Source organism: Electrona antarctica (genome assembly GCF_951216825.1).
Source record: "Electrona antarctica genome assembly, chromosome: 17".
Lineage (NCBI taxonomy): Eukaryota > Metazoa > Chordata > Actinopteri > Myctophiformes > Myctophidae > Electrona > Electrona antarctica.
The window spans coordinates 10,710,186-10,736,179 of NC_136798.1; the positions used below are offsets into that span (position 1 = coordinate 10,710,186).

At 42.3% G+C, this 25,994-nt stretch overlaps 1 protein-coding gene across 2 annotated transcripts in view; it reads left to right on the forward strand.

Annotated features, from left to right (window-relative positions):
- The window catches only part of slc24a4b (solute carrier family 24 member 4b), a 55,693-nt gene extending 39,822 nt beyond the window's left edge, over positions 1 to 15,871 (forward strand). The window contains exons 10-17 of one of the 2 annotated variants that reach the window (XM_079525825.1): positions 1,961 to 2,058; positions 3,826 to 3,995; positions 4,112 to 4,256; positions 6,030 to 6,196; positions 7,999 to 8,113; positions 8,448 to 8,560; positions 10,216 to 10,281; positions 11,305 to 15,871. In XM_079525825.1, the coding sequence (XP_079381951.1) occupies positions 1,961 to 2,058; positions 3,826 to 3,995; positions 4,112 to 4,256; positions 6,030 to 6,196; positions 7,999 to 8,113; positions 8,448 to 8,560; positions 10,216 to 10,281; positions 11,305 to 11,457 (1,027 nt within the window). In that variant the 3' untranslated portion in view covers positions 11,458 to 15,871. Of the gene's footprint in view, positions 1 to 1,960; positions 2,059 to 3,825; positions 3,996 to 4,105; positions 4,257 to 6,029; positions 6,197 to 7,998; positions 8,114 to 8,447; positions 8,561 to 10,215; positions 10,282 to 11,304 lie in introns of both variants that reach the window. The other variant, XM_079525824.1, reaches the window with a different exon arrangement.
- The last annotated feature ends 10,123 nt before the right edge of the window (positions 15,872 to 25,994 follow it).

Genomic DNA, 25,994 nt, shown 5'->3' on the forward strand with positions numbered 1-25,994 from the left:
CACTCATTGGGCTAAATTTGGCCATAGCAACTTGCCAAAATGTAATGAGGTCAGCACATTTGGGCAAGTTGCTATGGCCAAATTTAGCCCAATGAGTGTTTTTATGCAAAACTAATGCTTGGAATGGATTCAGCATCATGAAAACCCCCTAGTTTGATATGTCACATGCTACTTAAAGCATAAGGACATTTAGAAAATATTACCTTATAATAGGATGTCAATGGTGGCCACACTGTACAGGCTATTTTCAACACTTTCCCCTCAGACAATTCCAGGCAACTTTTTTTCTGTTATTCAGGATATATTGAAGATGCAAGTTCGTTTTTTTTGCAATTAGTTAGAGGTTGATCCTGTATTTTCCATAGATTTCCTGTACTAATTGAGACTGCCTGTCACACAGGCATCTCGTTGCAAAGAGAAATACCTCTGTATATATGAGAACTCTTGCCACAACATTTGACTCTTGGCATCTCGTATACCATTTGGTTGGGCATAGTGTCATACTGCTGCAATCAACTTAGCATTAGTCTACTGTAGGCAGGGGCATTACCGTAAAAAGATTGTTCATATATAGCCTAGCTTAAGTTGATCCACCCTGGGCCTCACAGGGTGGATCAACCATGCACATGACCCTAAACCGGTCACAACCAACATAAAGGGTGAATCATCTAAACGGTGGACTATGCCATTCACAAATAGGCACAGATGCATATATGACAATGCATTCGCTTTAATCCTGGGCGCTACTCTCCCTTTGCCAACCTGGGGAGAGCCCCGAACTGAGCTCATGCTTCCTTCAATGCATGAGGAGTGAGCAGGCCTCTTCTTATCACCTGACGGGGGAGTTTACGACGTAGCGCATGGAAAGAACATGTTATTCCAAGCAGTTCCTTTCCCCTCCATCAGGCACCCCGGCTGACCAGAGGGAGGCAGTATAGAGACCTGGATTACTGCATATTTTTTGTGAGGTTACCTACCCTAGGGAACACGGGGAGAGAAGGCAAACTCCACACAGAAAGGCCCTTTCGCCAACCCCACCTAGAGTATGGGCACTGACAACGCGGAGGAGAGAACACGCCCACAGTGTCCCCGGCCGGAATCAAACCTGGGACCTTCCAGCTGTGAGGCGACAGCGCTACAGACTGCGCCACCGTGCCCCCTACTCTGTATTATTTGGTTTAAATAATCTTAAATAGCCCTAGAACATGGTCTGATATAGTACTTTCTTCTTTACCAAATGGAGGCAAAGGGTAGTGATAAATCAATAAAAACTTGATGCGTGGTAATTTTACACCTTCAGCTAATAATAATAATAATAATAATAAAACTTTATTTGTATAGCACCTTTCATGACATGAAATGCAGCTCAAAGTGCTTTACACAAAAAAAGAAAAGAAAGGCAGGGCATAAACAATACAGTGAGGACATGAATAACATTTTTTTTAAAAAGACAAATAAATCAATTAAAAGCAAGGGTGTAGGAGTGGGTCTTGAGCTGAGCTTTAAAAATGTCTACAGAGGCTGCCTGTCGAAGGTACAGTGGGAGTTTGTTCCACGCCGTCGGCCCGTAGAAGCAAAAAGCTGCTTCCCCGTATTTTTTAGTTTCCATTTTTTTAGGCAAAGCGAGCAGGCCAGCAGTGGAAGACCTTAGGGGGCGGTTTGGGACATATTTCGGCAGGCAGTCATGTAGGTAGGAAGGTGCGAGACCATTGAGAGCTTTATAAACAAGTAAAAGAATTTTAAAATCAATCCTAAAAACAACCGGAAGCCAGTGCAATGAAGCCAAGACTGTGGACTGTGAACCATTCTCCATTTCATTAGCAGGCAAAGAACAGTGAATGCAACAGTGAATGTAATTTCACCCTTTGAACCCAGGCCAGACCACATTTTTCAAAAGTGGCCCTTGAATTAAGGCTGCTGAGCATTTCCGATTGTGACTCCCGTTCTCTCTTGTGCCTAGATTCAACCAGTCCTTACAGAGATTGTTCATGGGGAAGAAAAAAGACAAGAATGTGGCGAATGGTAATGCAGCGGCAGCCAGCAGTGAGATGGAGGACGGTAATGCTAGTTATGACTATGTTTGGGTTGACGACCCATCATCACCTTTACTCCCAACAGGTAAGGCTAACCAAACAGGCTTGGATACACAAGATGCATTCCTAGCGGGAGACGCCGCGTATCCACTATGCTGCAGTGACAATGGTGCTGGCTTTTGCGGTGATGGGTTGTGTGATTGGTCTCTGGTCTGCAAGACTGTGGTTTTAAGCGTTCCTCTTCCTGCATAACTGACCTGAACTGGTTGAGCCTACTTAAAGGGAATTTTAACAATTAACTTTTTCTCGCTTATTCTGAAATATTTGCCATGACTCATCTTTCCATAAATTCCACAAAAGGCATGTATGTGTATCTCGAGAACCATCATAATGCGCCGTGTGTATTGCTGACGCCCCAAGGGAGTGCAGTACAGTGTGTAAAGTTGGTTGTGTGTCAGTGGTTCTCCAGAAACTGTGTGCACCACAATTACATGCAACGATGGCAAAGTGCTCTGACAACGGGTACTGAAGTCATACTACAAAGTACCCCACTAAGTACCCGGGTACTGCACTATAACTAGAACATTTTGCACACAATTAGAGACGTTATAGAGATGCGAGAGACAACCTTCCACGAGATATACAGTATATTTAAAAAAAAAAAATAACTCATGAAACGGAAAAGAGTTTGTAAAAGATACTGTATCTACTCATAGAATAACCTTAATGTTTCATGAAAAGTATGAAAAGAATCATTAACATGGTGAAACACATCTTGATGACATCATCAAGATGCGTTTCACCATGTTAATGATTTTTTTCAGACCTCCAGTTCTAAGAAACATAGAATGGGGGGACTTTTTTATTATTTCCACACAACAGCTCTAAGGTATATTAATGACATAGTAAAATGTTGAAAATGAGTGGAATGCCCCTTTAAGTCCGTTTCAGTATAAATTCCCTTTCAGGCAAATATCTCTACTGTACTATGTATGGCACATTCCTGCTTTATTTATTTTTCTTTTCTTTTTTTTTAACCCAGCAAAAAATTCCCACAAGTGATTTATAGCGGTTCTTATTGGCCTTGGGTCACTTCCTACTCTTATTGCATTCATGTTGACATGCCTGTTTGTTTAGCCTTACTAAACCCACCTGTTGCTCATTGTTAACTGTGTTTGTGTGAGATTATGTGTTGGTGAGTGATTCATTTTGCCTGCATACTGCTTATAATCTGCTGCTCTCTGGGGTCCAAAGTAACCCACTGACTTCAAGGGTGGTAATGAATTTCACAAGAGGAAATGTTTGTGCTGGTTCTGTTTACATACCGTAGTTAATGTAGGCACATTCATGCATGTATGATAAGTTAAATTGGGCATAGAACTTTATAATATCATGCTCCATGTAAGCGGTAGTACTAAACCCATGGCAAATGTTACAATAAACTGTAAAAAAACAAACAAAACTATGAATTTCCTATATCAATACTTTGTGTACACTCATTTCGTATTGGAGTCAATATGCTATACTTACAAAATACATTTAAAACGTATTTGGAATTTGTCGAGTGAAAATTCATAGGACGTTTTATAGATACATAGGTGTGCTTTGGTATTTTTTACTTGCACTTTGGTGTGGCTGTACAGTATATGTGACAAACACCTTGACCCTTGAAATAACGCTATCTGCTTCTATGACTGCAAAGCAATTTCCAGTAACCAGTTATGTGCACAGTCCATCGAGATTAACTTTACAATTCTAACAAGCATGACACCCCCCCCCCCCCCCCCCCCAGTTAAGCCTGCCAAGGACATCAAGCGGGGCTCGGTTGTGATGGTGGACGAGATGATGCATGCTAGCCCACCCAAGTTCCGCTTCCCAGAGGCTGGGCTTCGCATCATGATCACCAGCCACTTTGGACCCAAGACCCGCCTCCGCATGGCCAGTCGCCTCATCATCACAGAGGTACAGACCGCATTGTTGTAACTACGTACATTTACTTGAGTACGGTACTTGAGTAAATCTTTCCAATTCTTGTTGGAGGGCTAGTTGACTTAGTTTCTCTCTTGTGAAAGCGTCAGAAGTTGGTCCAATCTGCCAACGGTGTGGAGACACAAGTGATCGACGGCAAGGTCGAAATTGAGAATGGAAATGTTCCAGAGGACAAGCCTAGCGAGGAGGAGGAGGAGGAGGAAAATGAAACGGTTTCTCCCTTTCATATTCCAGGTATGTGACTCTTATAATTTTGAATCAATAAACAAATATATGGATAAACTGTTTATGTATGGATATACAGTATAAACAGATGCACATAATAAAATCCAGATTCGTATAGAAAGGGAAACTTCCATTTGCTTTCATTTGTGTACCCGTTCAGAGTTAAATTATTAGTGCATGCATACAGTACATAAAACGGATACCTGGGGGAAATTGATATGCAATATAGGGCCAACTATGATCCACAGCCAAATATGGTTAGAGTGCAGTAAAATACATGGAAATGGTATTCACATTGTGGACTTATTGGTCCCTTTCAAAAGATTCAGCGCTCGTTTTAAGTCTCTGCTTCATCTTCCAAGTATATTTATTTTGATAGGCTTTAGGCCCGACTCTCTCTCTCTGTGTGTGTGTGTGTGTGTGTGTGTGTGTGTGTGTGTGTGTGTGTGTGTGTGTGTGTGTGTGTGTGTGTGTGTGTGTGTGTGTGTGTGTGTGTGTGTGTGTGTGTGTGTGTGTGTGTGTGTGTGTGTGTGTGTGTGTGTGTGTGTGTGTGTGTGTGTGTGTGTGTGTGTGTGTGTGCATATAATATGGTTAGAGTACAGAAAGACAAAGCGGTAAAATACATGGAAATGGTATTCACATTGTGGACTTATTGGTCCCTTTCAAAAGCTTCAGCGCTCATTTTAAGTCTCTGCTTCATCTTCCAAGTATATTTCTTTTGATAGGCTTTAGGCCCGACTGCGTGCGTGCGTGCGCGCGCGCGCATGCGCGCGCGCACACACACACACACACATCCAAATAAAAATACTGGGGTAAGTGTGCATATAATATGGTTAGAGTACAGAAAGACAAAGCAGTAAAACACAAAATACATGGAAATGGTATTCACATTGTGGACTTATTGGTCCCTTTCAAAACCCTTCCAAGTATATTTATTTTGATAGGCTTTAGGCCCGACTGTGTGTGTGTGTGTGTGTGTGTGTGCGTGCGTGCGTGCGTGCGTGCGTGCACGCGCGCGCACACACACACACACACATCCAAATAAAAATACTGGGGTAAGTGTGCATATAATATTTTATCTTGGCGTTCGGCTCTGCTATATTTTCTCCCTGCTCGGCACAATTAAACAACCATCATTAAACATAACGAGCAGAGCGATAGAAATGCAATAACACCCCCCATGGGGAACAAGTTAACAACTATAGCAGAGCCCACTGGTGGTGCTGGGGAGGCGGTGGGAGCAAACGGGCACATACCAACAGTCCAGGGACAAATGACAGCAGGAGGATGACAGCAGGAAGAACAGAGACTGAGTTGAGCTTAAATAACCCAGCCACTGGTCAGCTGACTGCCACGTCATCGTATGGCGTATGTATGCCGTATGAATCATGTGTAGTACCATTGTAATACGCATGTATGTGTCTATGAGCATAACGTTATCCCCTCGAGTATACCTGACTGAACTAACTCTGCAAGCTATGTATCATATGTCGCACAATGGCCTGTGGACAGGTGCCCTTAAACCTGCAGACTATAATAGTTTATTTTAAATCCCTTCCTTGAATTTCATCAGTGACTTCATATTCAAATGATCGTTCTCTTGGATTTTTATTTATTCCCCATATGACGTAATCTCTGAAAGCCAGACGTTGGAGGGGCTAGCGCCCCCCCCCAAAAAAAATCTGTTGTTCGCTTCACGCTCCATCCTAAATTGAGTGAAGTTCTATTGAAAAGGCTAGAATTAATACACAAGACTGTGCTCCTCTGTTGTGTCTGATTCAGCTGGCATTGGCAGCAAGTGCAAGTGGTTGATCTCCTGGCCTCTGCTCTTGGTCCTGTTCTTCACCATCCCCAACTGTGCCAAGCCTCGCTGGGAAAAGTACTTCATGCTCTCGTTTATCCTGTCTACTGTCTGGATTGCTGTGTTCTCCTATCTGATGGTCTGGATGGTGAGTCTTTAAATGTATTTAAACAGGAGTGTGCAGAGAGATGGGAACCAAGTCCAAAAGTGATTTATTATGGACTCCATTGAGTTCATAATAAATTATAGGTATTCTCTGTAGCCATTGTCCTATACTTGAGTGTACAATAAATAATACATTTCAAAAAGAAAAACACATAACCTTGGGGTCTAAAAGTGCTCCACCGACTGACACAACCCTGAAAGTTGTAGGAATATCAACTATTCCGAATTCACTATAATGCCCTAGACTGGCATTATGTTCTCCTTGGAACAAACTGCTGCAATAATGCAAGTCCTTTTCCTCTAATTCTGTCCATTTATATATTTGAAATGTTTTCTTTACTCCTGTTGTTGTTTGCTTCCATTGATCTGTTATCTCTGAGACATACAGAAAAACCTTGCTTGTGGGTTTTATGAATGATGTGTAAGAACTGGTTAAGCTGCAAATTCATTCCCCTTTTGGGATCAATACAATTGTCTGAATCCAATTGCTCAAAAGATTTTGTTGACCCCATGACCTTTTCTCTAGTGCCACCTTTATTGCCAAAATGTCAACACAAGATGTCGCTTAAAGGAGCATTCAGTGATTTGGGTGATTTGGAAAACCACCCAGTCAGCCCCGGTAACAAAATGTGCACATGCACACGCTCTACAGTGGGGGGAAGTGCAACAGGCCAACAGCATGTGCACCAAGGCCCGCCCCCACTCGATCATGATTGGAGGAAGGCCCCTCTCATCCTGATTGGATGAAGGCTTTGCCACCCGCCACCAAAACTGAAACTAGGGTTTTTTGACCCCAGGGGCTCACTGGGGACAGGGAGGAACTCCTTATATGGTCAGCACACTCTATAGTAGGGAGGATTATCCAAAAAAAAGAAAAAATAAGTGATATTTGAATGAAGTGAAATCACTGAATATACCTTTAATCAAATGTGCAGATTGTGCAGACAAAATACTGGACATTTGGGTCCCAAACAAGATACAGTAATCTAAAAAACATTCTATTAGCAGTGTGATCTCTAGGAACCACTAGTGGGGTTTTAGACTCTTTAAGTACTCTTGTTTGCTGAAACAAGACTTTTTGGTGAGGTAATGGTTTTCTTGAACACAAGTGGTCTTAGACTGTTTCTCCAAATAAAGTGACAACCACAGCCACAACACCAGAGGGAGCAACCCCACCCAAATTTAGAACAAACTACTACTACTACTACTACTCTGCCACCAAAACGTGGAATTCCCTGACACCTTCCATTAAAGGATGCCAATCAATGATTTCTGTCAAACCTGGCCTGAAAAACATCGATCAGGAGACCACAGGGCGAGGTAAATGTAAATTCCCATGAAAGGAGGTGTCATTCATTGCCACCGTTTTTCCTTTTTCTCATCTTCTGTACATTGATGACATTGTGTATTGTATTGTGTAAACTTATGTTCAATTGTTGATGAATTGAATACATGATAGGACCACAATGGAAACTAGTCCCCAGGACTTTTTGGTGTTATCCTTTTAGCCATTACTCATTTACTGTCGGAGTAAATACATAAAGAATCCACCCATTTCCAGCAATTTTCCATTTTTCCTTACCTTGCAAGTAGTCACAAAATATTTATATCCAGTACGATCGACCCCCCCCCCCCCCATAATGAAACGGGTATAGCTTAGGCTACTTGGTGCTCCATCATTTAGTATTCTTTCCATGCCTGACGTGCAAATACTGTATAAACATTTGTATTAATACTTACAGAACTTGCTGGGTAAGCTTTGTTGTCTGTGTACTTGTACTGTAGGTAACCATCATTGGCTATACTCTGGGCATCCCTGACGTCATTATGGGCATAACTTTCCTGGCAGCAGGAACCAGTGTTCCAGACTGCATTGCAAGTCTCATCGTCGCTCGGCAAGGTAACACATCTGATATGTTTTGTTTCTTTATTGTTCTGTACAGTAATCTTCACATTCCATAATCCCATCCACAATAGCAATGTGATCATTTTCGCAAACATCAAAGCCCTTTAGAAATAGCCAAAAATAAGAAAAGGCGATGAAAATAAATCACATTCCTCTTTCAAAGTTCTCTGAATGTGATTTCCTGTGTTGTGTTCCAGGGTTAGGGGGACATTATCTGAATGTGATTTTCTATCAATTTCCCTGCGGGGATAATAAAGTACATCTCATCTCATCTCATGTCAGGGCTATGTGACATTATCTGAATGTGATTTCCTGCGCTGTGTTCCAGGACTGGGTGACATGGCAGTGTCCAACACTATTGGCAGTAATGTGTTTGATATTCTGGTTGGACTGGGGCTTCCCTGGGCTCTGCAGACCATGTGTGTCAACTATGGATCAGAGGTAACGGAACAGTTTATACTCAACCTTGATGATTAATACAGTTTTTAGTTTTCAGCCTCTTCGCAAGCGTCAGTGTGTGCCTTTTGGGGGAAAAAAGCTCATCAAAAGTCCTTGGCATTCAATGAGTATTGACCTGCGTATCCAGGGGTCTACACTAGGTCCGCTGGTTTTTCCCCTTTACACTAAGGGCTCCATCTTGCTCCCCCCTTATCCCTTATCCCATTTGCCATTTTGAAAATCATTTTAAAATAGTTCAACTAGCTGATCTACATTTACATGTTGTGAGCTTGTAGATCAGCTATTTGAACTATTTTAAAATGTTCTTATCGCTGCACTGTCAACACAAATATCAATACTTTTGATTAGAATTCTGAAGCTAAGACCTAATTTTCTAGCTAACGACGTGTAGTTTCAGAGTATAAATTAGGCTTGAGAAGGAATAAGCCGAGTTCTCTGAGAAAGAAAATATATAGCAATGGTTTGCAATTAGTGTACTATGAGACAAGTCTGGGTGTGCCTTGGGATTTTGTGACAATCACATGTGTGCGTGTGAGAGACACCACTGGCGGGGGGGCCGCCAGTCGGCTGGCCGGTCCTCCCATTAGCCAATTAATTTTAAATGAAGTGTGATTTTGACTTGCCAAGTGCCTTGGGCACAACACGTTTGAAAACCATTGGTCCTGTGTTTATAAACCAGTCTCTGTTCTCCTCTTCCTGAATAGGGAAGAGGTCACTTACTTGGGTTTTATACTAGATAACAAACTCACGGGTGAAAAAATGGCAATGAAAGTGATCTCAAAGGTCAACCAGAGAACTCGTTTCTTGGGCAGGATATCCCCTTATGTCAACAGCAGTGCTATGAGGACCTTGGCCGGTGCCCTCATCCAGTGCCACTTTGACTATGCTTGTACTTCATGGTACAGAGGTATCTCCAAGCTATTGAAAACAAAGCTGCAGACCTCCCAAAACAAGCTTGTGAGGTTACTACTAAAATTGAACCCCAGGTCTCATCTTACCTCTGCCCACTTTAGTAGCCTGGGATGGCTAAGAGTGGAGGAGAGAGTATCTCAGCTCTCATTGTGTCTGGTCTTCAAGATCCTATATGCCTCTGTTCCTAAGTACCTGCTGGGCTACCTGCCCAGAGTGAGGGATGCTCACAGGTACTCAACCAGAGGAAGTCCATATGATCTAGTTCCCCCCAGTTTCAGGACACTCAAGGGAAAAAATGCTTTTTACTACACAGCCACTACTCTGTGGAATGCACTCCCTCCAGCCCTGAAATCACTCAATTCTATTGCAAGATTTAGGAAAGACCTGAAATCATGGCTCCATCTACACACTAACTGGTCATAGTTAGCTTCCGACCCTGGATAGCCCATCTCCCATGCTCTGGACTATTCTCTCAGGGTACCTCTTGTCCTATGTATATAGCTCCCAGCCTTATATATAAGGATTATTTATTATATGTTCCATGGTTGTTTTGTTTGTACAGTATGTTTGTGTATAGTTTCATGTTACAAAGTGGACCACAATGGAAACAAGCGAAGGCTTTTTTGTGACTAAATCCATTTGGCGTTTTTTAAAATGATGTCATTTTCTGTAATTTTTCTTAAACTGCCAATAAAGTATTCTATCTATCTATCTATGTCCTGTAGGTCATGATTAATAGCAAAGGGCTGGTGTACTCGGTGTTCTTGCTGTTGGGTTCAGTGGCTCTCACGGTGAGCAACTCACACTCCTGTTTACACGAAACTAGTACCATGTTGTGACTGTTGTTCAGAATAGTTATGACTGTTCAGAATATAATCCTTTATTAATGCTGTATATGTTTTTGTGTTTAGCATAAGGCTTGTTAAATAAATGCACTGCACAATTAATTGTTTACTGCAGTTAGGCTAACAATCATGGTTTGGTACTTAAATAACCCAATCCTTTATCGAAGAAGCATTTCCAGCCCTAAGATTAAAGTAATTTAATTTTCTTTTTCTTTTTGAGGGGTGCCTAACTGCTCCAATGAACAGCTATGTGTGTCCCTATGTACGTCTCCATGTATGTCTGCTTGAGTACAGACATCTGCAATATTGCTGGGTGACCTAAAGTGGCACTGTTGAGCAGCTGCACACACACACACACACACACACTGACCACTGCAGGGTACACACACATTGACCACTGCAGCACGCTCGCACGCGCACACACACACACACACACACACACACACATTGACCACTGCAGCGCGCGCACACACACACACACACTGACCACTGCAGCGAGCACACACACACACACACACACACACACACACACACACACACACACATTGACCACTGCAGCGTGTGCACACACACACACACACACACACACACTGCACCGCTCGGTTCAGACGTGGCTGATTTTGTTTCTTCAGTAAAACATTTAAGACTCAAACTATGACTGGTGATTATCATCACATAATGATACAAAGGGTCTTCAGAGAAGCGTTTCAGTGGAATACTGGTCTACCAGTGTAGTATTAGCTTTACCACTGCACATGTCTATAGCTATCAAGTTAGGAAGTCAAAACATAACTATTTGTATAGCATCAATACAAACCCAATTTGTTGACCAATTTCATGAAAAGTCAAACGCATACAGTACCATGCGGATCAAGTGGATCGGTATGAAAATTGAGCAAGTTGTGCCAAAATCACCTTTGTCTCAGTTGTAATGCACATGTCCTTCTAACGTGGTGTCTTTGTGTGCAGGTGGGGGGCATCCGCCTGAACAAGTGGAGGCTGGACGTGAAGCTGGGCATATGGTGCTTGGTCCTGTACGCCATCTTCCTCTGTTTCTCCATCATGATCGAGTACAACGTCTTCACTTTTGTCAACCTGCCCATGTGCTTAGATTATGCTTAGAACACGGCAGCGCGCCTTGGGAAAACCAAATCCGTAATCCACCCACGCCCAAGCCCTCTCAATCCCCTGACAACAACACTGGACCTCAGTCTGTTTGCAGACTCCTTCTCTCACTAAGGTCATGGTCCGAGACTCCCGTTTTATTCCACTATGACCTTCTCATGTCCCTTTTCATCTCAAGTCTCTGTCTCATTTTTTTCCTCCCACTTTTCTGTAGGACTGTGGGACACCGTTCCGTGTTTCTGAATGGTCATCTTGTCACACAGCACCAGTCCTTTTATAGCACTCCCTAGCCTGGTGATCTCCTTCTCTTTACCCCCGTCCATCCCTGCCCTGCAGTGCTTCTTGTTACCTTTACCCGTCTCTAGCATGGCTTTAGATGTTTGGGGACCTTTTGGAATTAGGCCTCCTGTGGACTTTAGTCAAGATTTTTTCCCAACAATTTACCCACTGTAGATTACCACACACCATCCCAAAGCCTGTTCCACAAACCAAACCAGTCTCTGTGTAAAAATCTAAACAAAAAGACACTGGATCTCATTTCATACAAAACCAGATTTTTTAAGCAAATTCTTTACAAAAGAATTACTGACTTAAGTAACTTAACAGTATACCCAAAGTGGAAAGTGCACCCCTCCATCCCTTTTCTCTTGCCCTTCAATCCCCACCCCCGGAGGAGGATTTTTCTCCTCGGCAGCTCCCCTCCTCCACCCTGGACCTGGCCTCACCCCACCTGCCACTCCCTGGCATGGCCTTTAGCATCAGGGAGCAGGTCCTGATGGCGCACCCCTCAACTCCCTCTCTGCAGTCCGCTTTCCTAGGCCCAGTGCTTGATCAAATCGGCTATCTTTTTTTTCTCTCTCTCTCTCTCTCTCTCTCTCTCTCTCTCACTTTATGAATTGACATTTGTCAGGAAGCTTTGTCTCAACGAGTCACAGTCCGAATCAGAGCAGACTGTGCGGGGAGCGCTCTGTATATGGCTATATGCACCACTGCACAACGTTGTAAAAACTTGTAAACATACATTTTGTTTTGTATTTATTTATTTTTTCATAAACTTGAGTTTTGACTAGTGTGAATATATAGACAAGAGTTGGTTGCAATCATAGGGACATTTGCCTGTTTTTCTTCTTATTTTTTTTAATAAACAAATTGCACATTGAACTAGCTTTTCTAGCCATGGTTCACATGACGCTCGTACTTCACATGACGCTCGTACTTCACATGACGCTCGTACTTCACGAGCCGAGCGTCATGGCTTAACTTCTGCCTGTTTTACGCAATCGCTACATTTACAGTGAAAACGTGTACATAAAAATTCAGATTTAAAATATAAAGTACTCACCACGTGGGCCACAGGTGTTAGAAATGTGCTGGTACAGTGATTAGCACTGCTGCATTCCGCGTTGTTTAATAAAAGGCATTTTTTTCCGAGCTGTTTTTTTTTGCCATAGGCTTTCAACTACGCGCCCCTATCGGTCAGGAGGAGTGTTGCACTCTGAAACACTGGGTGTGTTCGATATATGCACGCTGACCGCACTCGCTGCCAATACAAACTAATAGGCGAGTGCGCTCCCGGTGTGCAACTGAGTTTTCCGAACGCACCCCGTTTGAGAAAAATTGCCGGGTTGCTCGGATAAAAATGGCTTTTATTAAACGACGCGGAATGCAGCAATGCTAATCGCTGTCCCAGTACATTTCCAACACCCGTGGCACACATGGTGAGTACTTTATATTTGAAATCTGAATGTTTATGTACACGTTTTCACTGTAAATGTAGCGATCGCGTAAAACTGGCTTCAGTTGCGTCATGACTGTCATGATTATGGCGGTCATGTTTCAGGGCTATAGCTTTTCTTTCTTTGTGCTGTGAGGAGATTTGGACCCCTTTCCAAAGGGAGGAGGGGGTACCTGGCTGGTGGTTGCGATTCCATACACTATTGTGCTCAAGCTCAGTATTATTTTGTTTTGGAGACTGATCGATTTCCTGAACACTCCAAATGCACAATAGTAGAGAAGAAAAGCCACACCCTGCTCCAAGTCTTTGGAATGCATCAGATGCTTTTTTCTTTTTTGCCACCTTCAAGTCATTACAGTTGCGGTAAGAAAAAAAGTGTATGTGTGTAGGTCCGGGATGGTTCTTATCATGATCTGCTACAGTATAAACCCGTCACCCCCAGGCCACCAGGGGGCAATGCAACCCACCTGATGCGTGCACGGTATCAACCACAACCTACAGTAGGGTTATCAGGGAAACCTGGAGCTCAACAGCTCCAGGAGGTGGTGGTCTTTTGATTTGAAATCCATGTAGATATTGCACTTTAACAGCAAGCAGTCCTCTCATTCTGAATCAACTAGTGCTTCCTTCAGTGAGGGTGTATTGTGTGTGTGTGTGTGTGTGTGTGTGTGTGTGTGTGTGTGTGTGTGTGTGTGTGTGTGTGTGTGTGTGTGTGTGTGTGTGTGTGTGTGTGTGTGTGTGTGTGTGTGTGTGTGTGTGTGTGTGTGTGTGTGTGTGTGTGTGTGTGTGTGTGTGTGTGAAAAGTGTGCGTCCTCAGTATAAGGCCTGCACTCCATTTCTCTCACTGAGGCACTTTGATTCTTAAAGAAAAATGAAAAAAGACTTAACCTCCCAACACCGTGAGCACACCCGCCTCTGTCTGCAGTGCATGCTGGGACATTAAAAATGCAATTCCTCCACAGCAAAGGCTGAGGGGCTTCTGCCCCCACCGCCCCCACTTTACAAAACCGGCAGCTACGAGCTACTCCAGTCATTTGACATCATGCAAAAATTGCCTGTGATGAGTCCTGAATGGAGTGCAGAAACTATAAACGTTTACTGTGGGGGAGAAAGGGATCGTTGAGAGTTGAAAACATGTCTAATTCCTCTGACACACTGCTGGCAGAAGGGCACTTGTATATGCAATCTCAATGTAAAGAATTATACAGTATATGATGGAGGGCCCCCTGCAAGGTTGCCATAATGTTTGGGGATCCTGTGGAGATGTGATGTCAGTTTGTCTAGTATTAATGTGCGAGCTCACAGGTGCGCGTGTGGGACAGCTGAGGAACCAAGCCTGAGGATTGAGACAGACGGACTGTTCTAGAAACTAACTGCTGGTGTGCAGGGGTAGAATTAACCCTGCTTCCCTCCTCTCTTGTGCAAGGGCATTACTTTCCACCAAACTCTAGCTTAAGGAGCAGAGGGGGTGGGAGTCTGGACTTCAACAGGACAGAACGCATGGACACGTTTGCTCCTCGGGACTTTTCTCACTTGAAGAACTTTAGTCAGCTCCTCCATGAAAAATAACTTTGGATGTCTACCTTGATGAACTTGAGAGCAGACTTTAAAAACAAAACTATATACACACAAAAAAGTGGGGGGCCTCTAAGCTGCTACTCAAAAAGGGGTCAACCGCTGTGTTCTCTTTGGAAGGAGGTGACCACACAGGTCCTACTAATGGGCAGCCACAACTCCACCTGCAACCCTGCACCACCTTTTGGTACCCTACCCTGTGAATTATTGTAGATGGGTCCTGCTAGAGTTTATTAGCAACCTCCACTGAGACCATTGTCTACTTGTGCCATTCTGAATATTTATTTAATATTTAAGATTCTGTCCCTGTTGGGACATAACTTGGACGGTCGCCTAAGCTCGCTTGGCGGTGCCTCTTGTGGCTCAAGTCACTTTCAGATGGCGTGCCACCTTTTTCAATCTGACTGGTTTTCCAAATTTTTGGGGTTTCTGTGACTTATGTGATTTATAAGGGGATTTGCGCTGTACCCTAGAATTGATTCAGAATGCATATTGTGATTATAAGTGGTATGTGTGAGTTTCTTTAAAGTTGTCGACATGGGACTGAAGGTCTTGGCCAGGCGGGGGTCTGTGTTTTCACCTGTGTGGTCATGTCCTCGTTGGCTGGGTTTACATGGTAACAGCACAGCAGGTCACACTGCTCCTATTTGTTCTACTCATCCGTGTACAATCTCACCGGTCCTCTCGACGTGCGTCTTTATTATAGTCACTTTTTAAAAATGAAAAATAAACGAGTAGAATTCAAGATGCCATAAATGTCGTAGCTCTGCATAAAATCCAGATTGTATCAAAACGTGTACAAAATAAGCTCGCGCACACAGAGACCACACGTCTATGACTACAGAACACAGAGGAACTGTATGTATTTTCTCTTGAATGAATGCGACCTGATGCACTGTGAGCTCAATGTGATGTGGGAGTTGTTTGTCGACAATAATAAATGATAAAAAATATGATAATTCTAATATATTTAATGTAAAGTTAGTTCCTATGAAACATTATTGAGGACATCTGTATAACTTATATGAATGTATTGTCTTGCTATACTGGACATATCCAACTGATGCATTTTACTGTAAAGCAATAATGTGGAAAAAATAATAAAATGGCAAAATATTCCTGTACTATTTGTGTCATAAGTTCTTGGAACATTTAATATGACAAATTCAAGAATCATTTGTACATTAGACCACACATGGCCCCATCTCAATCTGGTCCTCAAAGAAAAACAAAATGGCACCCAAAACATCTACATCTTAAAAAGGCAGCATTATGTTTTTAGGGGAAATTAATTTAATGACTTCAATTAATTATTAAGTACAATGAGTGTATAGGAATGCATTCCATCTGTATGTACTCAAATGTTAAATGTGTATAATGCAACGGTGAAAGTCTGCCATGGATAACATAATGCAATGGGCTCCATTTTGCGCAGCGTCTTATGACCTTAGGACTAATCTTATTGGGCAAAAATGACTGTACTACAGCTGTGAGCTTGTAGATCGGGTATTTTTTGTCAATTTAAAATGTTTTTCTAAATAAAATAAGCCTAATAAGATTAGTCCTAAAACCAGAGAGGCCGTGCAAAATGGGGAATATGTTTGATAATGAGTGATATAGCACAGCGTATTCATTCAGTTTACTACTGTATGTTTCAAGTTTCAATTCAATAGTGAATAGTCCAATGTGTGGCCCTTCACTCACTTTATCAAAGTCAGTATGGCCCCCTGAAAAGAAATGCTGCCCACCCCTGATGTAGACCATTGCCTTTGGAGTGCTTCAATGATTCCTCTGACAGTTTCAAGTTGTAACCTAGTCTATTTCATTATGTCAACCTTTTTTCCCCCTAGTTGTTCACACATTGTAACAATAATGATTTTATATTACTTGTTTCATTGTAGTTGTATGGCGGGGGCGATATTACTAAAACTCAATATGGTTATTTCAAACCTATTTTGATTCATAGACAATGTTTTTTAATGTGGTGAAAATAGCAGGTTTACAAGCTGTTATGAGCTTCTAGGTCGGCTATTTTTGTAAGCCCATTGCACACAAAGTATTGGGCTAAGTGCTTAATCAGACCTATACCAATTTAAGTGATTATTTAAAAAAATAAATTTGTTTTGTGTTGAAAAATAACTCAATTAACAGATGAGATGAGATTAACTAACATGAGCAGGATTGGGTACAAATGATCTCTGACTCAAGTAACAAGGGGATGTCAGATGGGTTTACAAAAATGCTATAGCCCTATGACATGAACTGAACATTGGGTTTTATGTATAATAGGCTACCTAACATGTTTTATTTTATTTGGCATGTCTAAACATGAGAATTAACATTTTTCTGTTTTGCCATGTTTAATAATAGCCAGCATTTGAAACCCAGCATATGGCTTAACCAATAAGCAGTAGATGGCGCTGCAGCAAGAGGCCTGTGTAGTGGTAGTCTAGGGCGGCTACCAGGTTCAGCATACCGTTATGATATCCATGGTTATTGCAGGAGGGAGCACTGAGCAGCAGGTTCGAATGTTATCAGTAGGCTACTATTTAAAGCAGACTAGCTGACAAAGCCAACTCGAGTCGTGACAACTCATGACAACACAAACAATATTTTGGACCAAACAAATAATTACAAAGAAGAAAAACAACAAAAAAAGTGTTGTAACCTGCCGTTTTTTTCTTCTTTCTAATTATTTGTTTGGTCCAAAATATTGTTTGTGTTGTCATGAGTTGTCACGACTCGAGTTGGCTTTGTCCGCGGCGTAACCGTCTTTAAATAAATACTTTAAGAAATGTCTATGAGAATAATGCATTGGGTTTCATTTCCTGGGTCAGGGTAGGAGGCGGGACTGCGACGCTCTATAGTCACCTTTGCAAAAGTTGTCTTTCAATTTAGAACGATCGAGGGACCGCCCACCCCCGTTCATTGGGTTAAATGACAGGTGCTAGCTCTGGACCAGCGTCATTAAAGTTAACGCTGTTATTTTCGAATTTAGAGCATTTGAATACAATATGGGGTCAGCTAACACCCGCCAAAAGCCGCAATGATATAAAATAGTAGGGTAAACACAGGTGATTACGTTTCTGTTTGCAGAGCTTAGTGAGCCAACATGTCAGCTGCACCATATGGAATGGAGTTGAATTAGTATTGGCAACATCTGTTTACCCAGCTACAATCAAATTGGCTGCTGTGGTGTGGAACGAGGTCTATTGGACCAAACTGTATTACGAATACTTCAAAGTAGAATTCAAATAACTAAAACATCAAATGCACACAACATAGGCATGCCATATGCCTTCTATCTATTATGATTGTTTTGGTCTTATTTTATTCCCTTGACATGGTCATGAATAGACAGCCTTAGACCAAAACATGATCCACCTTGTTCAACATGGTGAGATGAAGATGGACTGCAGAATAAGCCAAAAACGAGCCTCTGCAGGAACCAGGACTTTCAAGGTAAAGCATTGTTAACTTTAGAATAAGTTATTCTGAAAAAAGGAGCAAATGTCTGCAGCAGCAGCAGCAGCAGCCTGCATGGTGTTGAAACTAAAAGATAAAGCAGATCAAAGGCTTCAAATTAAACACATGAGACCAGTGAGTGGTTGCTATGGGAGACCCTGTCACAGTTGGCTTACATGTTTTTGAATAACCCCCAAAATGAACTAAATTGTATAAGATATCTTGATTTCTTATCTCTTCATCTACTTTCTAGTCCATTAATGATATGATATTTTTTTGATATGAGGGAAGGAGTTTTGGGATTCTGAAACACTATGTTGAAGAATTCTCAAACTGTAGCTATAATGGTACTGTTCAGTAAACTAAGCAATATTATTTATTGCTTAATTTATCTCATCATTGTCTTTGTTCCATCAGATGTTCTTGGAGAGATTCTTCATGGCTGGCAGGCAGGCAGGGTCTCATCGGCTACCTGAAGGCTTATGACCAAGCACAGGACAATTGAAGAGGGTAGGTAATGATGTAGCTCCTTTCGGAACCCTACGTTAAAGTTTCTGACATTTTGATGACTTTATGTAGGGTTCCTTCTCACCGGATTCAAGCGACATGGGATGCAATCTGATTTCCCCTGACTTACCCCAGTGCTGCGGTGTGGGTGTCACGCTGACATATTCCAAAAGAAGCATATGGACGCTATAGGATACAACGAACCCTCTCACCCCCCCCCGAACGGCACAGAAGCCGTTAAGTATTTTTAATGTTTGTACGACCGTTTTGGCAGCTCTGAAATTCTCTCTTGTTGACATCCCATTGTACCGCCTCCAGCATCTCGGTTGGCTAGCAGCGCCTCCCTACGCGCCTCGTAGGCGCAGCTAGCCAACCGTAGGCGCAGCTAGCCAACCGAGATGTCAACAAGGAGGGACCGAAGAGAGAATTTCAGAGCTGCCAAAGCGGTCGTACAAACATTAAAAATACTTAACGGCTTCTGAGCCGTTCGCGGGGGGGGTCAGATGGTTCGTTGTCTCCTATAGCGTTCATATGCTTCGTTTGGAATATGTCAGCGTGACACCCACACCGCAGCACAGGGCTAAGTCAGGGGAAATCAGATTGCATACCATGTCGCTTGAATCCGGTGAGACCGGACCCTACGTGGTAGGTCCAAAGGAGCTCAACCCGGGGGGTCCGGAGACGGGCTAGTAATGATGTAGCCCTGATACGTTCCCTCAGTCCCTCATTCTAATTAGCGTAGGGACTGAGGGAACATATCGGGCTAGTAATGATGCAGTTGGATTCACATCCTGTTTTCTCTCACTCAGACATGTCAGTTGAAGAATTAAGACACAACTGTAAAATAAGCAGGTAGCTCAAAAGTCAAACATTAAAACAAAAAAAATAAGAAGAAAAAGAAAAAAGAAACAAACACCCTCTGCTTCTTGGTGCTGAGCCATGAAAAACTAGACGGGGGCTCGCAACTTATAGTCTTGAATGCTCTGAATCTTTATTTACAACAAATCACTCACATTTTTGTCATCACTGAGTACATTCTATTAACCAACATTTTCCTGATTGTAAAATCAGGAGGTAAAACAGAAAACAAGATTTCTATAAGAGAGGCCATACTTTGGATTTACATGTTTGGATTTATACAAGTTATAAATCCAATTGTCACCAATCTTTATCTGCTGTACGTCATTTCAGTAAACTGCATAATAATCAGCTCCCTGCTACTTGCTGCTTTTTCCAACACAACCTCTGCAACCATGAGTTTGCACAATCATCCTACCTCACATGAATTCCCATATCTTCATCCGCATTTCACAATAAATACCTGTACACTAACATGCTCACATTATCACACCAATGCACACTGTTATCGCTCAGGACAGGGAAATATGTCCTGATCATTGTGGCTGTCCGTGTGCCTAGCAGCACCTCTGCAGATGATTTCTGATGTACAGTATTTGGGAGAGAGAGTTACAGTATTCCATTAAAACCTGGAAAGCATCTGTCATTATAAATGTGTGCGATGCCTATTAAAAAATGGCAGATATAAGCTCACAGCGAGCCCGTACAGCTGCTATTTTTTAACATTTTTGAAAACTGTTGAATGTCTGAGATCAACTGATTTTAGAAGGCAGTAGAATCAGCCTTGGATCTTAATCTGTGCTTTCTGTCATACGTCTGTTTCAAATAGTATAGTATTCAGGAATTTGTGGCTGTGGCTCAGGGGGTAGAGCAGGTCGTCCAATGATCCCTGGGTCGGCGGTTCGAATCCCGGCTTCTCCTGTCCACATGTCGAAGTGTCCTTGGGCAAGACACTGAACCCTACATTGCCTCCAATGAGTTGGTCGGTGTGCGCTTGCCACCATTGGTGTGTGAATGTGGGAAGTGAGGACGCTGGCGTCGACTGTTTGCCGCTTCACCTCCCAATTTATGAATGAATGAACCATTGTAAAGCGCTTTGAGCACTTGGAAAAGCGCTATAAAATGCAATTCATTATTAATTTGCTTGCGTCCTGTTGAGCAAGGAGGTGGAGCTGATGGTTGAAGTGTGTCTAATCTGCGTGTGCATCAACATTTTCAAAGCGCCTGAAATTGAGAGCGTTTTTTCATATTTTCACAGAGATTACTTTTGAATACGTTACTGTCATTATCTAATGTTTCTGCTAGTCATAGATGGCAACCCCCACTCACCTGGTATTCCAAGTCAGCTAAAACAAACATTCCCATTCCTGACATTACCATATTAATTATGGATTGTGTAAAATCCCCAAATCCTGTTCTCATCAACACACACACACACACACACACACACACACACACACACACACACACACACACACACACACACACACACACACACACACACACACACACACACACACACACACACACACACACAGCAATGCAAGTTAATTGGGAATGCATGTCCCACCCAGTTCTACAAGATTTCAGAGAGAGTACCCATTTTACCTGTCTCTGTCTGTGTCCCTTTTATGCCCATAATATGGAGATTTCTGTATCTGTTTCTGTCTGCCTGCCAGCTTTTCGGGTTTGTGTAAACACAAACATTGGCTTGTGAATGGCTGATGATCACCCCATAGCGATGATTTGATTGGCTGAGCAAAGTAAATATTGAAGATAAAAGTGAGGGCAGAAAAGTGAAGACGCAATGAGGACGCATGAAGACGCAGTGAGGACGCAAATTGTGATTGGCCAGAATGAGATTCTGTATGGTGATAAGAGCGCCCCTCACTTCACACGGGTGTGATTTTTACTTTTGGATTGAATCACTCCTTGAAGTGAATCAATTATTATTTCTGTTGCCTCAGTTGCATGGAGTCTGAATGAATGATACATTATGATTTATTGGACCTTTGGGAAAACTGCACAATGATCAAGGCAGCAAGACTAGGGCAATTGATTACCAATTTGTTGCTTTAAATGACGGCTGACAAAATGTGAAGAGCTGCCAGGCGGGCGAATGGGAATTTAGTGTTTGTTTTAATCTTGTCTGCTTCCACACTTGAATACATAGGCCTACCAAACTGGAATTATTCTCTCCACATCACCATTAGAGGGCACTGTAGCCGTATTTTACTCCTAGTGTTGCACCTCATTATGGAAATGGTGCTCAGTTTAGCAAAGTGAAAGGCTTTAGACTGGTACTTTTAAGATAAAGAAATTCAAATAATGCACCATGTGTAAGTGAAAAACACCTGGCCAGTTTGCACAAAGTCTAAATTCCCTAGATTGTTTGTAAGGTCATAGCATTAGCAACGTTTGCCATACATATTATTTCCTATAAATAATTATTATACATGACATTCCCTAATCCTTAGTGATGGATGGTTATCACCTTGTTTAATGAAAAGGAAGGGATGTCCGCACACTGTTTCTCTGCTCCCATTAAAATTCTTTAGGGAGCAGAGAAACAGTGTGCGGACATCCCTTCCTTTTCATTGTATGTACCGTATATATTTGTAATAATTAATAATAATTAAATAATAATATAATTTCTGGAGATGTGCCTGCTTCCTGATGGATCCTATCACCTTGTTTAGCCATACAGGAATCTGAATTGGCAAATGAAGCCCAAATAGCCAGTGGTGCTTGCTTTTCCATAATGAGCCACCCTCTTGCCTAGAATGCCTACCATGCTGCAGTTAACAACATTCACTGATGGCTGTGATCTTGTGATCAGATGAATTCTTGCTCCTATGCTGTCCACGCCTGCCGCACGGACAGCTATCTCTCATAAACAAAGGCTTAGCTTAACTCCACCATTTATTTTACCGCTTTGGAGAGAAGGCCCACGCATTCTGTCCAAAACCTCAATAATACAATCCTGCTGTGAAATCTTGTTTATCGAGTACTCACCCACCGACCACCCTCGCAATAACAGATGGAGGACATTTACTTCTGCTGCTACCTGCTTGCGCTGCTGTAGCTGTTTTCTTGGTGACACCTCCCTACTGTTTCAGTAAATTGCACTGCTGCAGTGATGGATAGAAAGCAAACTGGGTTGCTCCTGCCTGTTGCGTTCCATGGCAAGCATCATGTTCAGCACGTACGCTGTGCCTGGTGACTGGTGAGCTGGGCGCCTGTCTACAACTCTTGGTTTCATTTGACCTTACCTGCAGCATTGACAGGCAACCCATGACTCCCTTCAACACACTTCTCTGGAAAAATACCAAGTAGGTTTCAAAGGATTCAATATTTGAACTGTCATCAGGTATTGAATTTTCAAAGGCTTGGTTAATCTGGAATAATTGCTGAATGAGAGGCCTATAAAATATCTCACACTTACAGAGAAGTGCCGAGGGAGGTGGAATAATCTTTGCTTGGGTTTGATAAAGTGGCTGGTTGTCTTCTATGGAAACTAAAAAGGACCACTTTTCTCTGAGGAACTCTCTCCAGTCTCCACCCACCTATGCCTATGCGCTCCTCTATATTAATCGGTATCATGGATCAATTATCTGGGTCCTTTTCAAGGTCGCTACACTGTCAAATCCTTTGCTTTAATTTAACTCGGAGAGTACTCTCCGGGTTAAATTAAAACAGTTACACAGTTAAATTAACACTATGGATTTGTATTGTGTATAAACGATCACAAATTAAATGTGTTTAATCTATTATTGATTGTTTGACATTTTTGATACTTGAAGCTGCAATCCATTATCTATGTTCTTTTCGGGATTTGAACCCAGGTTTTGTCTCAGGTGAGACAGTGAGCTAAGATGGAACACCTGCTTACCTGTCCTTTTTTTCTTTATCCCCTTTTCCCAATGTAGTCGTTATGCCAATTGATTCCTCCCCACACACATTTCCGTGTTGTCACTGCTGTTGTATCCTACTGAATCACCTGTCAGTGAGGAGCCCCCAGCGTGAGGACTCCTCCCACCCAACACTCCCTGCTGAGAGGTGCCGCTGCAGCCCGTGGGATTACTTGCAGTGACTATCACCTTCCCCGCTCGGCTTCCCTATCCCGAACAATGGCCAATTGTGTTCGTGTAGACGTTCGACAAAACCTATATATAACTGTTCATCTGATGTACTCAGATGTGCTGCATGGTGGCAATTGTAATCTGGGGTCACTGGGTGGTTTGGGGTCTTTCAACATCAGAAACCTTATGACTGATATTAAAATACCCTTACATAACAGAATAAACATGGCTGGGTGAAAAAGAAAAAAAGTAGAGCCTAGGCAGCCATTTCACACAAATTTCTCCATGGATCATGCAAATTGAGTTCTCGTTTGTGTCTGTGACAGCTGCTACTGTCTCTCCCTGCATGCATTCCAGGCCAGTCGCTGTGGCCTGTGGTTGAATGATTCATTCACTGTATACGCCTGTGGTGTGTGGCTTGTGAAGGAAGCGCAATGGCATCTTATCTATGTTTTGCATGCATATCAATTGCTCAGACCTTGTGGGGCTAGCAGTGAGCAGTGGTGCGTTGCATGTACGTCCTTTTATAATATCATACAAAACCAGGCCAATACTAGAAGGTCAATGAAAAGTCGAAGTAATGTTGAGTCATGAACTGAGCAGTTTGCACAAGGTTAGATCATGTGCAGTTTCTGACATGCTGGCACAGAGCTGGAGTGCTATGTACTTATGTTAGCTTAGGGAAGACATCTTTCATGACCGGTGCAGGCACATTAGTGTTGGATATAGTCCAACATTTACATTTAGCTATGAATTATATATTTTTTTTGTGGACTCCTAATTCGAACTGTAAATGAAGACATGGAATGGCTGACTTAGATGCGTGCCTCGGGTCTTAATAGAAGTCGCAGTCGTAGCCAACTGTTATGGGACATAATTCAAAGATAATGCCATCCTTTTTTACCTAAGGGACTATGGCACCTTAATCGTTTTTTAGCACCAGTGCACAGTCTTGGCTTTTGAATGAACAGGAAGTGTGAATGTACTGTTATACTCACTAAACTGAGTGCAGTGAATCAATAAATATCATGCAGGAACGTCATCGTCCAAAAACACATTTCTTCTAATAAACCTTTTGCCCCGCCATCAAAGGTCTATCTTCTTTGGCCGAGCCTCCAGTGGACAATAAATGCATTGCAGTATTCTGATGGACGCACAGAGACAAATTTCCATATAGATGACTGTTTGTGCAGTGGGCAGTGCCGTTTAAGAGTTGTGTAGGTGAGAAAGTGCTTGGGGTTTAAGCTGAGAGACTTTAGTTGCAGTGCAAAGCGGTGAAGCGGTCACACAGAGAAACTCATAATGTCAGCAAACCCAACGCTAGTCAACAGTTAAAGGACCACTTCACCACTTTTCAACATCTCTTCATATAATTGGTCTTCACTAATGTTCATGATAAAACACCACCATTTTTTCCTACTCAGTCTGTGTCTCATAGGAGGGCTTTGGGCAGTTCGGACACCCGTTCACCAGTGACATCATCATTAGGCATATTTTTTTTTAAACAAGATTTGTTTTAAAATATATTTAGATTTTTATTATCGTGAGAACGATGGCTTCAACTTTTGCATTGCAACTTTTCAGGAAAAGAAAGCCTGCCGTTTCTATTAGCTTGGATTCACCATTGATGATGTCACTGGTGGACGGGTTTCTGAACTGCCCACAGCCTTCCTATGAGACACAGACTGAGTAGGAAAAAATGGTGGCATTTTATCATGAACATTAGTTAGGACCAATTATAGGAAGAGAAGTTGAAAAGTGGTGAAGTGGTCCTTTAAGACCCCGCCCAATACTGTTTCAGCCAAATTTCCACCCATTTGGTTCTGAATTAATTTGAATCCTTTATCCTCCTGGATGATATGGATGCAGAATAAATCACAAGTAAGGAGAAAAGTGTTCTTACCACGTTACATGAGTCATTGCAATTACTGTAGTAGAATCAGCCACAGGTCATTGATTCTATTCCCAAGTTTGCCGTTTACTTACTTCCCCTTTGTGCTGACAAGATTTCTTCAAACAATGGTGACATTATGCTGTAGGCTTAGCAATGAGCTCTCATCAGAGTCAGACTGTATTTAATTTTTTTGCAGTGTACAAAAAAATGGTTCTGTGGGAAAAATGTTTGGTTTCAATTTGACCCTACAGGCACATGCCTGAGGTGCTTTACTGCACCGCTGTGTATCAAAACCAAATGAAGCCTTTATTATTATACATTTTTAAAATTAGGCGTATCATTTAGACAGAAATCCAATAACGTGAGTTCTAAAGAACATGTCGTGCTCGCATCCTCTTTGAGTATTATCAAGTCATTT